Consider the following 20,527-nt stretch of genomic DNA (forward strand, 5'->3'; position numbering starts at 1 on the left):
ATTAGACGACAAGGTGGACAAATAGAAGGCGTGATGATTTGATAAACCAATGATAGAACGCGTGGGTGTTGGTGTCCACAAGGTGATGTGTTAAACCCTATTGGAAGTTTCCTTGAAGGACTTGCTTGGTGTGCAAGTTTTATGCACACGCTGTTGTTGGTGGTGAAGGAATTGGACAATAAGAAGATTGAAGGGGGGAAAAATAAGAGAGAATTCTGAAAGGTTAGTGATGTATAATTGGCTGGACATTAAGAAGATTGACTTGTTTGAGAAGCCAATAAATCCAACTCAAATTTTCTTTTTAATTTCTTCGGATTCAGGTTTAATTGGTCAAAGAAGAAAAAAAAAAGAGGGAGTTTTGGTCTTGGTTGTCATTAATAATGCTCCTTCCTTGGGTGCCGTTTGGCAACCAACAACAACATTACGCGGCACTGTTCATAGTAAAAAAAATTAAAAAAGAAAATAATAATTGATATAGGAAAGTGAAAAGGTGGTATTAAAAAGTGAAAAATTTTAATTTTGTAGTGATTTTGTTATTTGAATAGTAATAAAAAGTAAATTATGTGATATAAAAAATGAATGATATGATATAAAAGTGAGAATATTTTGATGTTGATTTTTTTGAAAAAAAAAAAAAAGAAGAAGAAGAAGTAAATAGTGTGTGGAAGTGTGATGTTATTTAACAAACAAGGCCCTAGAAAGGGGCTGAGAGTCAACCGGGGGAGAAGTACTAATGCCATTTTACCCATAGGACATCGAAACAAGGACACTTTTAATTTTTATGTGATTGGTTATGTATTAGGGCATGGGTTCAACTCTATGTACTGGAGAATTACTTACACAAGCCTGATTAGTATTAGTCGTTTTAGGTTACATTGATGTTTTGGTGGGGCTGGATCAGGCTATGACTTAATTGGTGTTGGAAGAGTGCATGTGATTCTCGCCATCTAGACACCTCCTGATTTAGCAATTCTCAGCAAGTAAGTACTATTACGCTCACACTCACGTAGAGTTGGTGGCATTCCTACCCTTTAAAAAAAGTGAAAATTCCTGAGATTTATTGTATATAAGGTCTATATGCATATGAAAAAATGTTGTTTGTTGTGATGTCTACAAATTATGGAAATTCGTTTAATAAATTAAAAAAGTAGTTTTGAAAAACAAAACTGAGAAGAGTATTGAAAACATAAAATAAATTAAACAAAAAATATATCATTAATGTTGCATCAATGATATATAATTAGTTTATAACCTTGGTTTATACACACGATGTAATTAACCCTTTGTTTGACCATGGTTCAAAGCCTGAGCTTCGGGCAGTTCCCCACTATTGACGGCAAGGCCTCATTTGGGACAAACCTAATGTACCTAGGATCAAACACATGCACATGCATGCTATGTGGCCGGTGGAAGTTTTCCTCGAGCCACCTCTACAGGCTAGGAGTGGATCGTTAGGGGATCCCACCACCACATGCATGTTAGAGGGAATTTTTTCCACGACCACCCTATTCTCTTTTTCGTTTTACGGGAATGTGCTAATATGATAATGTTTGATAAGTTTTACGTGGCTTTTTCACATGTGACAAATGGGCATAACAGCAGATGGGCGAAAGAAATAATCTTATAAACTTAGAATATTGAGTAAAGACCAATTTTATTGCTTTTATTTATTTATTTATTTTTTTGTTGACATGTCCGCATAAGAGGGGGAAAGAAATTCGAACTAGTGACCTTCGTTTTATATGGCGTGGTCCTAGCTGATTGAGTTACTTCTTGCGGACAATTTTATTGCTTTCTAAAATGCAAAGAGTGTTTTGATAAAGATGAAAATCATTGGGACCAGTTTGGAATTTAATCCTTGTTTTAATTCTCTAGCCATACAACACAAATTAAAATGGAGAGTACATGGCAGAAGCACAAGTGAAAATTATCTCCAAACAAATTACTTCAACCAGCTTGAAATCCATAGAGAGATTTGGAGAGGTCATCCTATAATTAAATTGGGTCAAATAGGTGTATTTATAAATGCACCTCCTTGCATTTAATGCCCAAAAAAGAAATAGGTAAACGGAAGTGGTTAAGCAACTTCAGCCACATTGTTCAACAAATGCCATAATAAAAAATAGAGTAGGCTAGACTTCAACTCAATCATTTGAAGCCCAAAGTCAATGGGAATTTTTCTGTAATGAAAAGTAAGTATGGAATAAAATTCAATGGTATTTGGTTAGACAATTAGACAATATATTGTATGGAGTGCATTTCTGTGGGAGTGTAGAAACAGTTGGAAGATCCAAAAATAGTAGTATTTGCTAGCAACATAATGGAGGCCGTCAATCAATATAGATTGGTCTGAAATTTGATTTAAATCCAATATAACACTTGTGGGTCTATAATAAACGAATTAAATCGATTCTTTTTAATGAAACGATCTAATTGCAACTTCGAATATGAAATGCAAAGGCCTCAAATAGGAAATGATACTCTGAATTATACAACTATAATGAAATATACAATGAACCAACATATATCAAATATGAAAAAGAGCCAGAAGAAATGGTTCAATCCTCGTATTTTTATTTCTCAATTCGAGAGATCTATGAATTAGGATTCAAATACATATAGATACAAATGGTTCATTAATGGGAGCAAAAATTACTAGGATCATTTGGAACATTTTATTTCTGAACAGAAAAGCCGTTTTTATTTTCAAGTAGTGTCAGGTCAATTATGTGGTAAGATGATTTGGAAATCAAATTATTAAACCAAGTCAATTCTTTACGTGGATTCCTTGAGCTCTTCTTAGAGTATTTATTTATTTATTTGTGTGTGTGAAAGCTGCAAGCAGAGTAGGTAGTAGGTCAAACTTATTATCTAATGGCAAAACTGATTGATAAAACAAAATATCTTCATATATAGAATCATAGATTTTCGATATATATGAGCGTTTATCGTCATCTTGTCATCATCGTCACTTTCATCATCCTCGTCATCATTGAAAGGCTTGGCTGTAGTCAATCATTAAACAAATGTTTAGGTCTTTGTTTTTTGGTTCCTAGCATCACCTTCGCCGAGATATCCTCCGAATGTGCTTCTAACATCTTGCTGATTCTTAAAAAAAGACCATAAATAAGCATCAAAGGGTGAATATAGAAATAACTGATCTTACGTAGAAATAAGTTTATCTTAAACACATATATCTGTCAATGACTTTGTTAATTAATTAAACACGCGTGAAAATCCACGTAATTATGTTAATGATGATAATTCGTACGAAAGAAGTACAAAAACTTTCATGGTACGTAGTTGCCAACGGGGAGCTGATTAGACGACAAGGTGGACAAATAGAAGGCGTGATGATTTGATAAACCAATGATAGAACGCGTGGGTGTTGGTGTCCACAAGGTGATGTGTTAAACCCTATTGGAAGTTTCCTTGAAAGACTTGCTTGGTGTGCAAGTTTTATGCACACGCTGTTGTTGGTGGTGAAGGAATTGGACAATAAGAAGATTGAAGGGGGAAAAAATAAAAGAGAATTCTGAAAGGGTAGTGATGTATAATTGGCTGGACATTAAGAAGATTGACTTGTTTGAGAAGCCAATAAATCCAACTCAAATTTTCTTTTTTCTTCGGATTCATGTTTAATTGGTCAAGGAAGAAAAAAAAGAGGGAGTTTTTGTCTTGGTTGTCATTAATAATGCTCCTTCCTTGGGTGCCGTTTGGCAACCAACAACAACATTACACGGCACTGTTCATAGTAAAAAAAAATTAAAAAAGAAAATAATAATTGATATAGGAAAGTAAAAAAGTGGTATTGAAAAGTGAAATTTTTTTATTTCGTAGTGATTTTGTTATTTGAATAGTAGTAAAAAGTGAATGATGTGATATAAAAAGTGAATGATATGATATAAAAAGTGAGAATGTTTTGATGTTGATTTTTTTGAAAGAAAAAAAAAAAAAAAAAGAAGAAGAAGTGAGTAGTGTGTGGAAATGTGATGTTATTTAACAAACAAGGCCCTAGAAAGGGGCCGAGAGTCAACCTGGGGAGAAGTACTAATGCCATTTAACCCATAGGACGTTGAAACAAGGACATTTTTTCAATTTTTATGTGGTTAAGTTGGTTATGTATTAGGGCATGAGTTCAACTCTAAGTACTGGAGAATTACTCACACAAGCTTGATTAGTATTAATCGTCTTGGGTTACACTAATGTTTTGGTGGAGCTGGATCAGGCTATGACTCAATTAGTCTTAGAAGAGTGCATGCGATTCCCGCCATCTAGACACCTCCTGAGTTGGCAATTCTCAGCGAGTAAGTGTTACTACGCTCACACTCACAGAGTTGGTGGCATTCCTGCCCTTTTAAAAAGTGAAAATTCCTGTGATTTATTGTCTATAAGGTCTACATGCATATGAAAAAATGTTGTTTGTTGTGATGTCTACAAATTATGGAAATTCGTTTAATAAATTAAAAAAGTAGTTTTGAAAAACAAAACTGAGAAGAGTATTGAAAACATAAAATAAATTAAACAAAAATATATCGTTAATGTTGCATCAATGATATATATAAGTTTATAACCTTGCTTTATACACACAATGTAATTAACCCTTTGTTTGACCATGGTTCAAAGCCTGAGCTTCGGGCAGTTCCCCAAGGGAATTAAAAAACCTGCAATCGATGGCTATTGACGGCAAGGCCTCATTTGGGACAAACCTAATGTACCTAGGATCAAACACACATGATATGAGGTGGAAGTTTTCCTCGAGCCACCTCTACGAGTGGATCGTTAGGGAATCCCACCACCACATGTTAGAGGGAATTTTTTCCACGACCACCCTAGCTATTCCCTTTTTCTTTTTACGGGAATATGCTAATATGATAATGTTTGACAAGTCTTACATGGCTTTTTCGCATGTGACAATGGGCCTGACAGCAGATGGACGAAAGAACTAATCTTATAAACTTACAATATTGCGCAAAGACCAATTTTATTGTTTTTTTTTGTTTTTTATGTTTTTGACATGTCCGCACAAGATGGAGAAGGGGATTCTAACTAATGACCTCTGCTTCATTAGGCGTGGTCCCAGCAGATTGAGCTACCTCTTGTGGACAATTTTATTGCTTTCTAAAATGCAAGGAGTGCAATTAAAAGGAAAAAATAAAAAAATAAATGCAAGGAGTGTTTTGATAAAGATGAAAATCATAAGGACCGGTTTGGAATTTAATCCTTGTTTTTTTTTTTTTTTTGACATGAATTTAATACATGTTTTAATTCTCTAGCCATACAAGACAAAATGGAGAGTACATGGCAGAAGCAGAAGTGAAAATTATGTCCAGACAAATTACTTCAACCAGCTTGAAATCCATAGAGAGATTTGGAGAGGTCATCCTATAATTAAATTGGGTCAAATAGGTGTATTTATAAATGCACCTCCTTGCATTTAAAAAAGAAATAGGTAAACGGAAGTGGTTAAGCAACTTCAGCCACATTGTTCAACAAATGCCATGATAAAAAATAGAGTAGGCTAGACTTCAACTCAATCATTTGAAGCCCAAAGTCAATGGGAATTTTTCTGTAATGAAAAGTAAGTGTGGAATAAAATTCAATGGTATTTGGTTAGACATGCAATTGTATATATGGAGTGCATTTCTGTGGAAGTGTTGAAACAGTTGGAAGATTCAAAAATAGTAGTAGTTGCTAGCAACAACATAATGGAGGCAGTCAATCAATATAGATTGGTCCGAAATTTGATTTAAATTCAATATAACACTTGTGGGTATATAATAAACGTACGTATTAAATCGATTTTTTTAATGAAAAGATCTAATTGCTACTTCGAATATGAAATGCAAAGGCCTCAAATAGGAAATGATACTCTGAATTATACAACTATAATGAAATATACGATCAACCAATATTTATCAAATATGAAAAAGAGCCAGAAGAAATGGTTCGATCCTCGTATTTTTATTTCTCAAATCGAGAGATCTATTAATGAGGATTCGAATACATATAGATACAAATGGTCCATTAATGGGAGCAAAAATTACTAGGAACATTTGGAACATTTTATTCTTGAACAGAAAAGCTGTTTTTATTTTCAAGTAGTGTCGGATCGATTATGTGGTAAGATGATTTGGAAATCCAATTATTAAAACAAGTCAATTCCTTACGTTGATTCCTTGAGCTTTTTTATTTATTTATTATTTATTATTTATTATTTTTTTTGTGAAAGCTGCAAGCAGAGTAGGTAGTAGGTTTGAGGTTTGTAGCATGCTAGCAAGGAAACCAGCAAGAAGTTGCTCATTTCCTAACATGCTAGAAAGATCAAGATTGCATGCAGCTAGGTGGTTGTTTAGTTGGTGGGTTTTAGTAGTTTTATTTGGTTTGGTTGATACTGCAGGTGGGTTTAGTAATTTTTTCAATTTCACCCCTTCTTGTTTTTAGAAAAAAACAAAAAAGAAAAAAATTGCAACAACTAAGGCATTGGTTAGGATTTAACGGATCGTTTACAAAAATATCTAGGACTGAATTTTTTGAATATATATATATAAAGCATGAGTATTTTGAAAAAATTTCACCTTGCTTTAGGCTTTATTTGTTTCGATGTAAAAAAAATTTTGTTGAAAAATATTTTAAGTGAATATTTTTCAGAAAAAAATAATTTTCTAAAAAATATTTTTCGGTGTTTGGCTTGTATGAAAAATGAGCTACGGCGAAAAACAGTCGGTGACTTCCAACAACCTCCAACGAGGGTCAGATAGTTTGAGAATGAAAAACTCAAACTCGAAAAAATGGTCTAAATAATTTAAAAATGAAAACTATTTTTCAAAACTGAAGAAGCTTTTTTTGTCAAACTGAAGAATTTTCAATTTGATTATTATTTTCAATCACACCAAGTACCAAAAATTACAGAAAATATTTTTCAAAAAATATTTTTAGGCCGAAACAAATATAGCATTAATGTCCACATTGAAAGAGAAGATAATGCAGGAAGAAATCAAAGGCAAAGCAAAATAAAGAAAATAAGAACAAGAATTTATGTTGGATCTATGACATACATAGCTCCTATTTGCAGGAGAGCTGGAGTATGTGAGGATAATACAAATAAGGAGATAATATCATATTTGAATACAATCAAATCTAAGTACCTAACAGGTAGGAGGTTACAATCAAATATCTAAAATCAATGGAGAACTGAGACAGTAATTGGAAACTGGCTGGAGTTCACGGCAGTCGGCGGCAGTGACTGGAGTTGATGGCGGTCAAAAATGGTGATCAGAGACGGGCCTTGATCAATAAGCCAAAAATTAAGCAAAATAAAGAAAATAAAAACAAGAATTTACGTGATTCGGCTTATGACCTACATCCAGTGGCGGAGCCAAGGCTTTGGTTTAGAGGGGGCAATATTTTTTCTTTTCTTTTCTTTTGTGAATAAAAAAAAAAAAAAATTGAACAAATTTGACTCATGCTCGATCCATACGAGCTCCTTTAGAATTAATTTCAGGTAACTACAAATATATATTTCATACAATTAAAATATATAACAATAATTATATATATAGTCATAAATAATTAATTTAAAACTCTTATATAAATAATTATATGAATATATATTAATAAATATAAAAGCTTTTTTTTTTTTTTTTCTAATTAATATAAAAGCTTAATCGATGTTAAATTTTGATTGCATACCTGCAATTAATTTAAATCGTTGAAAGCTTGAAGTTGTAAGAGATATTGTAAGAAGAAAGCAAATTGTGAATTGTTGAATGGCTTATTCTCTGAAGAATGAAACTTTAACAAAAGTCACAAAACACAAGCATTTAGGGACAGAATTAGAAAATTTTATGGGAGGGGGTTAGCTAATTTTTAATTTTTTTTTTCTTCGGTACTTTAGAATATATATATATTTTTTAACTAAAGACTACCCGTATGAGCCAAAAAAGTGAGCACTTGAAAGTAAAGGCTAAAAAAAAACTTAATGGGTATCGCCCAAAAAAATTAAGGATAGGGCCAAAAAATTTAAAAATAGGGCAATTTTTTTTTTTTTTTTTTTTTTTTGGGGGGAGGCCAAATGACTAAAATTAAAACTTTACTCTTTCTTTTTTTTTTTTTTTTTTTTACTTAATTTTTTTTTCCTTATTTTTTGGTTGGGGACGGGGGGCAATGGCCTACCCGGGTCCCCCTCCTCTATCACTACAAGTAGTCAAAAAATTACTATTTCGCAACAACAAAGATTAATGGTGTTTGTTTGTTGAGAGTTTAACCCCATACAATCCGTGATGTACGTTTAATTTAAACGCTTGTAAATGAAATTCGTGTTAAGCTTTAGTTTTTGTAAAAGTGGTTCGTTAGCTTAGAAAAAAACAAGTGTTTTGCATTTTTAGTTAAACAGGGCGATTTGCATTAATTAAAAGTTAGTTTTGGTAAACAAAAGACAGATTTAAACGGTGTTTTTTTTTTTTCCAAAGAATAAGAGTCATCTTCAACCCTACCTTTTTCAACCTTTGTTTGACCTAATTACAAAAACTGTGACAGACAAAAAAACGAATCACACCGACGTGAATCGTGCTCGACTCTCTTGAAAAATATTTGCCCCCCATGATGGGGAGGGTGGGCAACCAAGATATCCAAATGAATTTACAATGGGTAAGGGGTACTTTTGGGAGGTGAGGGGGGCATTTGACCCCTCTCAACCCCCTCCCACCGCACCTGCCTACATCCACAAGGTAATGCTCAAATAACTACATTTTATTGTTATTCCTTGATAAAATTTACAATACATAAAGCTCCCATCTATATAGGAGAATGTATATGTAAGAATAATACAAATATGAAGATATATTAGACTTGAATACACTGGTTACCTAAAAGGTAGGAGATTACAATCAAATCTGAATCAATTATGATCAAATTTGAATACAATCAAATATCTAAATTCAAATCTCTTTAACATATGGTAACACACATCCATGCAACATTGGACAGGTGACAAGGCACACTAATGTTTGAACCATAGTCGACATTGCTGTCGCCTATGTAGCCTAAAGTGAATCTTGGTCCAATTCGTTGGTGATCTTCATATAGTTAGATCATGTTTGAGATTGTGTTTGAGAAATAAAACTTTCAAGTAAAAAACGTAAAGCTTCATTTTTAAGTTTTTGTCAAAAGTGCGTTTTGATAATTTTTAAGTTTTTTGGACCCTTAAAAGCGCTTTCAATTTTATACCAAACGAGTACTTTTTTGTTTAAACGAACTTTTTGAATGTTAAACGCACATTAGACCCCTCAAACACATACCCAAACAAACCCTTAGTAGAAGATAACAATTAACAAGCCATCACGATTAGACTTCCATTGAATTCCAATGGAGGTCCTGCATTGCAATGCACCACCAATGGTTCTCGAAATGATTTCCTTGTTGCTTTCAATGGGCAGCTAGCTAGCATCAGCCAGAAGTGAAAATACTCCTCACTTACAATTTGGTGGTTAATACAATGCCGACCATCTTGGTTTCTCAAATCATATATTTCTCATGCATGTAATCTATCAACATAAATTCACACGTAACCTCAGAGTAGCCATGTCCAGGACCAAAACACTTGTCTGGTTACTCGAAACTTCTTCAGGCATCATCAGCCATGGCAGAGAAGGAAGGAGCAATCATCACAAATGACCATCAAGAGGGGATGAAAATGGCAGTGTCTCTCCTTGAAGAATTCGAGCTTCAATTCCTCTGGGACTTCTCCCTCTTGCTGATGTGATAGAAGTTGGTTTTGTGAGGAGCACTGGGTACATGTGGATCCTTCAGAACAAGAAAGTCGAACACAATTTCCAAATCATCAGCAAGCTTGTGAGTTATGATGCTGCAATTAATGGTTATGTTGAGAAGAATCGGATCAAGAAGCTCAAGGGAGTCAAGGCCAAGGAGCTCATGCTGTGGCCTCCGGTTAGCGAGATAACTGTCGAGATAACTTATCCTGCCGACGCATTTGCTGCTGGAAAGTAGTAAATTTTAGGAGTATCTCCTTTGTAATCTCATTCTCAAAGTTTAAAAACTTTCAATTTAATGTATTAAATTTTTTAAAAAAATTACAATCTTAATCATCCGTTAAGATTTTCAGGGGTGGGATTACACATTTTTTAAAGTTCAATAAGCTAAATTGAGAATTTTTGAACAAACAATGAAAGTTCAAAAGAGTTGTCAAAATATTGCAAAACCACGGAGAAATAAAACAAAAACCAAAAAAGAAACATGTAGATAGAATTAAAATTCACAAAAACAGGGAAAGAAAGAAGAGCCAGAATTACCTTGAATATGCTCTTTACCAGTCTGATTATATGGTAATTAGAATCTTTTTCTTTTGTTTTCTGTTGCACCTATTTATTAAAGTAAGTAAAAGAAGGCACCGGAACAGATTGGGATATATATATATAGGAAGAACAAGTGTATATCACCATTTATATGGCAAACTCCTAACAAAAATGATTGCAGAATGTACAAGAATTTACATAACATAAAATAAAAAAAATTCGGAATTTCTTCTTGCAGTAGATGCTTGAACAAAAGAGCTGCCGAAAAAATGTATTTGATCATGCAGTCACACAGGCAAGCAAGTACATTCCAACTATTTTGCCTTCCATGGCAGAACCTCTGGCAAAACTCCACTGTTAAACACATGCAAGTCGAGCAAGGTATTGTAATGCCCCTTCTCAATTTCCTCCTCTTTCACTTCATGGAGGAGGAGAGTTTCAATAATAAAATCTTCCCAATCAATATCATTAGCTTGTCTTCGATTTCTCTTCTTCTTGGCATGTACAGAATCAAAAGAGCAACTATCACCGCTCTCACCCAAATCGGTTCTTGATGGATGCATAACTCTATTAATCCGTGCTTTAGCAGCATTTATCTTTTCTCTCCTCCTCGTATAAACCCTACAACCAGTAACAAAAGATGGGGGCAGAGGATCCAATCCTACATCTTTCTCCAATATTTGCTTCAGTAAAAGCTTTTTGCTCAGGTCTGATTTCCCATTCCACCAATCCATACATGCATGATGCTTAAATCCTATCCTCTTCTTTCCACGAATCTCAGCACTCCCTTCTGTGGATTTTTTGTGACGCATCTTATCCAAAAATTCTTCGTACATCAAGGATAAGGATTCATGTGAGAGCTTCATCCTATCCGAATCATCATCATCATCCCCTGCTCTCACAATCCCACCATTTTGTTCAACCTCAAAACATTTAGAATCACCCTCCACACCATACCCATCAGTCCCGTACTCAACATCTTTCCTCAAACACTCGCTAACCACATCTCCCAAATCAACCCCAATAACACCATCTACTTTCTTCCTCTTCTTGCTATCGGGCATCTCCATTGACTTCCTCTCCATATACTCAATCACAAATGGCGCACTCTTGACCACATTCTTGACTGTGACATCTTCACCCCAAGGCAAAACCCCAGCCACCTTCACCAGCTTCTCCAAAAACTCCCTATACCTCAACCTACTCGTCGAAACATTGGCGTGAACCTCCTTCGCCGCGTCCTCAATCCCCATATTCACCCCATTCAACTCCGCCACCAGAGCCAGCACTGCTGCCACCACCGGCATTGGCCTCCGCCCTGTCGTCAAGAACCACTTTACAGCACACTGTATCAAAAAAATCCCCTGTTTTCTCATTATCTCCAACGTATCAGACTCTACGCTCGAAAGGGTCGAGCTATTCCTCACCGCCCGTTTGAACGACCATACAATATCGAACTCAGGAAACTTCTCCGGCCCTTTCAGATCCAAGAAATCGACTACACGCGCCACCATTCTACCTAACTCGTAGATATCGGAGCAGATGACCGAGGCCACCTCGGCAATCGGCAACGGTTTGTTATCTTTTCGCATAACTACATAGGCGCAAGCGCCGATTAAGATTGGGAACCAATTGCCCTCTCCGAATTCCTTCTCGGTTATATTGGCGACCATGGTTTTAACGTGGTCGGCTTTTGGGGAATCGGACAAGCCTAGCCTACCGATGAGCTCGTCCATGAGTTTTTGGGCCCCGAAGACTTTCCTCTGTTTGTAAGTGTAAACAGTGCCCGTACCTGCGGTGCCGACGCGGACGAAGGTGCCCTCCGGACCGTTGATGCCGCCGAGCTGCGCGTCGTAGCCGTCGTAGTCCTGGATGAGCCCGCATGCCGAGCAGATCAGGTGACACCTCACGTCGTCACGCTCGAAGGAATTGCTACGGCAACCGGTGCAGCCCCGTGAGGCGCTCGTCATCGTGGGTCCGTGTTTGGTTTCCAAGAAAATTAGGGTTTTGCAAGAATCAAGATTGAGAGAAAAAAAGAGAGAGAGAGAGGAATTATATATCTTAAACTTAAAGCTATAAATAAGCACCGATTCTACAGGAATAGTCAGAATTTTGTTTGAAGAGAAAATGACGGTTTACTCCTTCTGGAATGCTAAGAGCTAAGAATTTATACGACCATTTTTGTCTTTTACATACGTTAATTACAGTTTTGGCCTCGTTGTCTTGTAAAGAGTAGAAATTTTTTTTTGAGTGTTTTTGGTCTTTTTCATTCATTTGGTCTACAGTTTATTTTCTTGTGCACCGCATTATTTACGCTTTTACCCTTGCTGATCTTTCCAGTTAACTGCTTTTTTGAGGGGCGTTTCAGTCATTTCGCACATACACAACTTCTTCTCCTTCGACGAAGTCCTTCCCGCACCGCACCAAATCTTTTCTTTGATTTGTCGTAAAAAATCCACCAAATCTTCGAAGAGATACAGAATGGACATACACATGTATCTGAAGAGAGAATCGAATGGATTTTCGCCAAAAATCCGGTGTCTGTTGTCGCTGAAGATAAAGGGGCAAAAATCAATTCCCCTCATCCTTTATATGTCTCTGAAGAGAGATCAGAGAACCACGAAATCTCTCCACTATAAGGTTTATTTTTCTCTTAGATTTGGGTTATTCGTTATTCCTTCTCTTTTCGTTTGCTTTTCAGAATAATATGTGATGTTTCTTTCTTTAATTGCTGCTTTTGTTTTATATATATTTTTGCTTTGAAATGGTTCTTATCGCTGAGAGAAATGCAGGAATGTTGAATGGATTTCGGAATGAGAATGGCGGACGAGGTGGTTCCACTGGATACCTTTTTTCCGCATGTTTGGGATGAGTGAGAGGATCGCGCCTAAGAAGGGGATCAAGTACGAGTACAAAGAGGAGAACCGGAGGAACAAGAGTAAGCTGCTTCTCAAGATGAACCCGATTCACGAGAAGATCCCAGTTCTCATCCACAACGGGAAGCCGGTCTGTGAGTCCCTCATCATCGTTTAGGGTTAGAGTTAGGATTTGATGCTGAGCTGGCTGCTGTTGATTTGATGATAACAGTCTTGTTTATTGCTTCCTTGCAAAACCATCAACAAAAGCCATCTTCAAAGAAGAAGGAACGTTTATCAACATAATGCAGGATAAGGCATCTAAAGTTGCAAATTAAAACATACTTGAATAATTGATATGGTACTCTAATCATAATTTTTGGAATTTTAGAGTCAAGTAATGAAACAATGAGCAGAGAAATTGATGAAGTACTCATTCTAATATATTCATTCTAAAAGGAGGAGCATACCTTTATAGCCATCATTGAGACACAACCCAATTCCTCGAATTATTCAAGTATGTTTTAATTTGCAACTTTAGATGCCTTATCCTGTATTATGTTGATAAATGTTCCTTCTTCTTTGAAGATGGCTTTTGTTGATGGTTTTGCAAGGAAGTAGTTGAACTTGACGTCCTTTTTTATTTCCCTACAGATGATTTTCTCATTGTTTGTGGAAGTTCTGAAAGGTTATACTTTATTTTTCAAAATCATTATTGCTTTTCATTGTCAATGCTATTCAGCACTATATTGGTTAAATATTGCCTTAAAGGCTACTAAATTTATTTGATTCTATGGTAAACTGGTCCTCTCCCCGTTGCTGAAATATATATTGGAAAAGCAAGTTGAAGTGACAAGAGATTACAATTGGAGAAATTCATGAAGGAAAGTATGTTCATAGCTTAGAAAGTTATCGAAAATAGCGTCAATTGTAGTATTGTGTTGTTTGCTTGATCATTTGCTTGCAACCTATGTAATACTAAGTTTTAAAGGCTCTTCTCAAATAATTATCATCATTTTCATTGACAAATTCTTTTATATAGGTCACTTATCTTTTTTGTACGTCAAAAGCCAAGAAGCTAACATTTTCCTCCTTTGATAACCTGCTGGCTAATTCTGGCAAACCTGTACTGGTGGACTTTTATGCCACTTGTTTGTTTCTTCCCTACTTATGTTTATTTTTTCTCTTCCTATCTTTTTTTAGATTCTGCTAACAGCTATGATGTCTAACTATTTTGTAAGCCTATGTTATCACCTTAAGCCATAATGTGCGGGATCATCTTGTTGAAAAACTTTATAAGCATTTTATCGTAATTGTCTAGATTTATGTTTGTCTTGTAAGTAATCTTCCATTCGTGAAGCAAATTCGTATTGTTCACCTTATACTATTGAGAGGGGTGAGGCCTTTAGTTTAGGAATAATTCCATGTCCTTGGTAATCTCTAGAATAGCAAAATTGAGTAGGATAATATTTAAATTTAATCGGAAGAATGAGTAACCATAGGTATGGTTTGCATGTGGTCTTTGTCAATTCATGGATCCCATCCTCAACGAAGTCAATACTCAGCTAGAGGATAAGATATAGGTGGTGAAAATTGGAATTTGGATCCTCTTGAGTCCAAATGGACTGGACAGGATCCAGTCTTTGTCATTATGGGGGCAAAATTGTCCAAAAAAAATATTTTGGACAATTTTGCCCCTAGTGTAAAGAGAACTGGCTCTCCTCCAGTCCATTTGGACTGGAGAGGATCCCGGTCCTGAAAATTGACACTAAGAAGAATCATAGCGTTGATGATAAATACAAAAATAGAAGCATTGCCTACATTCATCATATTTAAGGACAGAAAACCTTATGATTGAATTTGAATCTCTCTTGCTCTTGTGTGGAATCCAACTGTATGCCTCTAAATGTTTTTGCTTACGAAAGTAATCAATAAGCCCAATCTTAGACTTGTAGAAGGACCTCTGCCCTCTCTGACTTGTCTTGGATTGTACAAATTTTTTGGTTTTGACCTGTCTCATTTATGTTGAGTAACCGGTTTTCATGAGAGATTTTAATTGTGTAAATTGGATTTTTTTGGTCAACTATGAAGTCAGTTATAATCTCCCCTAAACTTTAAATTTGAGAAATCAACACCCTAGACAATGGGGTCTATTGCAGTATCTCTCTTCCTAAAGCTTCTTTAATATTCCCTATACTTAAACTTAAAATTCACATACTTACCACATTTCATGGTGTCACATGCTTATTTTTCTTTTATTTTCTGGTGCTCGTGGAGTAAGCATGTGAAAGTTAAAGTTAAATATAAGGGAAGTTAGGAATATTAACAATGGGAGGACATTAATCATATGTTTTAGGGGGTTGGTTGTTCAAATTTAAATGGGGGACATTGCAAATGACCCTATTGCGTAGGGTGGGAAAGTTCAATTTACCTTAATTTTCTTTGACTTTCTAGAGTCAGCTTTCATGTTTCTATTTTTAGAGAAAAATAGACATATACATTGCTTTTGTATAATCCACTCCAGACAAATCAAGGTCTGCTGGGCAAGGATTTTTTTATCCTGTGGCAATATGTCAATTTGTCAAGGCTCAAGAATATTAGTGTTTACCGTTTAGTTTAAGCCACTGGTAAAATAATCAGCACCATATAACTGAATACTACTCTCTCTCTCTCTCTCTCTCTCTCTCCTCCTATAGTAATATTGAATTTTTTTGTTGATGGCTCTTGCAGGTAGTGCTCCTATTATGTTGATCTACTGCAAATTAGTGTCTTAATATATATATATATATATATATATATATATTGTTGTGTGTAGTTTTTTCCTTACTAATCCTTGTTTGAGGCATTCATTATATGCCAAATGGAATTTATGTAGGTTCAAAGATATATCAGGATACTAGCAAAGGCTCTTGCCAAACATTTTGGTGCTAGCTTGTTGATTGTTGTTTACCTTTTGTTGCCCGGTTTAAGCTTCTTTAATGTCTAAATCTTTTTTGCTTTCAAAGTAGAAATTTATCTTTATTTTCTAGGAATTTTATTACTATCTTCTAAGCTACAAATTTCTTCCAACACAACAATTGTTTTCATATTTTGGTTAACATAAGCTCTAGGTTGAACGGCAGATTTCCAATTTTGCAAGCATCTTAATACAAATTTGCTCAATTACTGTTTAGGCAGTACTTATCAAAAAAAAAAAAAATTGTTGTTTTGTCGGTGAATGATTGCTTGCTCAATGGCATCGCAGATATGGAAAGCACTGCAAAGCTTTTTTCTGAACACGAGTTCATTATCCAGCTAGGAGTTATGCTGCATGAAGGTCATGAAGGACTAGGTCATAGATTTAATATTACTTGTGTCATGAATAAATTTATGTTTTCACAATGAGGTTGGAAAGTGGTATTTTTTGGAGCTGCACTTGATATCAACAAATGTTGCATAAAGAAGACATAAATTTTTTCCATATAGAGTATTAATTTGTCTTCCTATATTAGTAGATTAAGAACAAAACCATATGCTTGCTTTTGTAGTTAAAATATGTGCGCACCATTGAGATTAACTCTTTACATATAATTTTTTTTGTTGTACATTATATCTAATCACTTTTGTAATATTTTACTATCACATCACTTATGTAAGAATTTAAATGTGCCTGTGTAAGGATTTAGATATTAAATTTGGCTAGAAATGATTTTTATATATGACATTGAGTTTTTAATGTTATATATTACATAGATATATTTTTTACTATCAAACGCAGGGAATCAAGCACGTGCCTTCCCACTAATTTGTGTATATATTGTTTTCCATTTTTATTTTTTTTTTCGTTTTTATAGATGAGAGATGGTCGGTTTGAAATGTAAAACGCTGCGTTTCAGGGTGGTCAATTAAACCTATTGGGCCTGGCCTTTTTTTATTTTTTTATTTTTTGCATTAAGCTGAACACTTCCGGAAATTGTGCTGCTCACTGATAGAGGAAACAGTACTTAAGTTCATTTGATTTATTTCATTTTCTCAAATCTATTTCTCTACATTAATTAGTGAGTTTTCAATTATCATTGAATTAAAATTTAATAAAAATCCATCACGTCCCCAAGGGGTAGCTCAATCGGTTGTGAATCACGCCTAATAAGTAGAGGTCACTAGTTTGAATCTTTCTCTCTCTTCCCTTGTGTGGACATGTCAAAAAAATAAAAATAAAAATTCATCACAATAATGTGCAGCACACAAATCAAACATTCTTTGGCTTAGGGATGTCTTGGAAATCTACCAACTGAATCTTCCTTTTGGCATTATGAGATTGTTGGTACCTCTGATGTACCTTCCATTTGGTGGCTTTAAGAGTCAACTCTAATAACTCCAATGTAGCTTCCGTTTGGTGGCTTCAAGTTTCAACTTTAATAACTCCTCATCCATTTCAAGTTTTTCCAAACAACTCTGAATCATGCCATTGCCATTGGAAATTATGGGTACCAATTTCTCATCCTTGCCAATTTTTTTTTTTTTAAAGAATTTTTTCCTTTGTTGTGGGCTGTATGCAATTTGATCTTGAAAACAAGCCATGGTTTCTCTTCAGCACCATTCATGCAACTTGAAGACATTGAGGATTGTTCAACAGGTTTGGTGGCAGAAAAAATCATAGCTGAAAACTTTTTGTTGTGTTTCTACGATCGGTTGCGTGAGGATTGGAAAATAGTAACTCCTTTTTCTTCTCAGTTCAAATAGCCAAACACGTCGAATGGCCAGACCTGTTTCATGGCAACAACCACCATTCAGACGCATATACATGAACAAATGCTAGATGATAAAATTAACCATCAAAATATGACTACCCCTTGGAGAATCGCTGAAAAGTATGAATAAAAGAAAGTTAAAACTTTTGAGCAACCCAAAAAGAAAAGAAGGTTAAAACTTTTGAGTAACCCAGAAATAAAAGAAAGTTGAAACTTTTGAGTAACCCAGAAACCATCAGTTTTTCCCCTTTCTTTTCCCCTTGTGCTAATTGTAGTTTCTAGTAGTTTGGTTGTATTGAGTTAGATGCATGCTTTGATGGTGCATACTCTTGGTAGTGTGATAGACAGATTATTAGGACTGTTGAAAAGAAAATATAAAAATAGATGTGTTATTATGGTGATAATTCATACATGTATGCTTTTAAAGTTTTGCTATTCATGGCAACATGGTTTACTCTAAGCTTAATATATTTTCAAGGTCTAATATATTTTCAAGGTCCATGATGTATTATAATGAAGAAGCATTTGATGGATTACTATTTTATGTACCTATAGGATGGTTGAGATAAACACCATGAACATGAATGTGTGTTATATATTTTTCAATACCCTTTGATTTGGAGTAACAACTTATGTGTGATATTTAAATTAAACCTCTTTCGTTTTCTTTAAGCACATCATATTTACTCAATTTTATAGTCTTACTTTTCAGAAAATTTTATGTATACTTGTTCAATAATCTAGACATAAATCTTTTTATAGGATAATATATGTATATTATTAAAATTATAATGGTAACAATTATAGTGATACATAATATAGGGAATGAAGCACGTGCATTGCACGTAGGGCTGTTAAGTGAGCGAAGCGTCTCGCGAGCAAGCTCGGGCTCGGCTCGCATAAGCTCGGCTCGTGCTCGACTCGAATATTAAATGAAGCACTTCATGAACACAAATCCTAGCTCGAATATTAAACGAAGCAAGCTCGGCTCGACTCGGCTAAGCTCGTGAACAGCTCGTATAAGCTCGAGTGTGTATATATATATATAAACTAAGTAATACATAATTAATTATAAATCTCATAATTATTAAAACCTTAAAATTGCATTTATATTTAAGCGTTAGAGAATGAAAAATTCTAGACCCTTCGTGATCGAAGAGAGAGAAAGCAATCATTAAAAAGACCTCGATTCAATTAGAGCATATCCAAACGAAAGGAAGAAGAATCAAGCAGAAACTATTGAGGGAGATTGCGAAAGGCATAAACTATTGAAGAACCAAACAGACCCAAACACTATCACTACCTGTCTGGTGAGTGAGAGTGAGAGAGTGAGAAATGAGAGTTTAAATGGAAGATCCGTTGTGACTGGTGAGGCGGATTGAGAGAGAAACGTTAAAAAAATATTTTTTTGTAAGGGATGTTGTCCCAATGCAGTTTGAATGCAACATGTTAACTTGTCCCACATTGTTAAGAAAACATCAATCTCCAAGTTTGCTTATCTATAAAATGATGCATATCCTCTCTCTTTGAAACCAAATGCCTTGCTGCATTGACTCAGGCTCCATACTCGACTAGCCAGGCTAAGCAAATACTCATATGCAAACTAACTTCTTAAGCCGTTTAAGAGTACTTGAAGTTAAAAAAAAACAAAAACATTAAATATAAGAGCCAGCTCGCGAGCTGGCTCGGCTCGACTTATTATTAGCTCGAGCTCGATTTTTTTGGCTCGCCCTTGAGCTCGAGCTCGAGCTCGAGTAAAATTTAAACGAGCCAAGCCTGAACAAGGGAAGCTCGCTCAAGCTCGGCTCGTTTACACCCCTAAATTTGCACGTTCCATCTCAACTAGTGTGTGTATATATATATATATGCTTTTTTTTTTTCTTTTTTCTTTTTTTAATTTCACATATAATTAGTGGCAACCTTTGAGTTGCCACTAATGAGATAAATAGCGGCGACTCTATGTTGCCGCTAATGACAGACGAATAGTGGCAACTCTAGGTCATCGGTAATGATGGAGAAATAGCAGCAATTGTATGTTACCATTAATGATGGAGGAATAGCAGCAACTATATGTTGCCGCTAATGATAGAGGAATAGCGGCAACTCCTTGTGGCCGCTATTAGCGGCGACCTAGAGTGGCCGCTAATGAGTTGTCATTAGCGGCCACCTTGAAAGCCGTTGGTATTTAACTTTACCGTCGGCTTACTACCAACCACCAAATAGCGGTCGCGTGTTGCCAGTATTTGTAAATAGCGACAACTTTGGGTCGCCGCTAATGACCATAATTTTTGTAGTGAATAAAACAAAAAATAAAGGGAAAACTTCGCTTAACCCTATGAACTTTCGTGTTTTTTGTAAACACTCTCAACATTCAAAATCTCACTTTGAGGTATCAAACTTTCGTTTCGTTGCAAATACCTCATACCGTTAGATATTGTAGTTAAATCAAACGGTGAAATAAATAAAAGATTTTTATACCCCTAAAATTTTTAAAAATTTCAAAATGTACTTTTATTTAAAAATAAAAATTATTATTATAATTTTAAAAAAAAAGTGACCCATCGCGGGTCACTTGGGTCACCAAGACCATGGCAGTCCCACAATCTTTTTTTTTTTTTTTTTTTTTTTT

The 20,527-nt window shown here is 35.1% G+C and overlaps 1 protein-coding gene and 1 pseudogene across 1 annotated transcript; one reads left to right on the forward strand and one right to left on the reverse strand.

The window, feature by feature from the left end:
• Positions 1 to 10,411: 10,411 nt before the first annotated feature.
• Positions 10,412 to 12,348, reverse strand: LOC132171108 (plant-specific TFIIB-related protein PTF2). Its single transcript, XM_059582334.1, has one exon. It carries the CDS (start codon positions 12,281 to 12,283, stop codon positions 10,628 to 10,630), a length of 1,656 nt encoding a protein of 551 aa, XP_059438317.1. The 5' UTR covers positions 12,284 to 12,348; the 3' UTR covers positions 10,412 to 10,627.
• Positions 12,349 to 13,899: 1,551 nt separating this feature from the next.
• On the forward strand, positions 13,900 to 16,724 carry LOC132169745 (thioredoxin Y1, chloroplastic-like; annotated as a pseudogene).
• Positions 16,725 to 20,527: the final 3,803 nt, after the last annotated feature.

The sequence above is a fragment of the Corylus avellana genome, chromosome ca2 (genome assembly GCF_901000735.1).
Source record: "Corylus avellana chromosome ca2, CavTom2PMs-1.0".
NCBI lineage: Eukaryota > Viridiplantae > Streptophyta > Magnoliopsida > Fagales > Betulaceae > Corylus > Corylus avellana.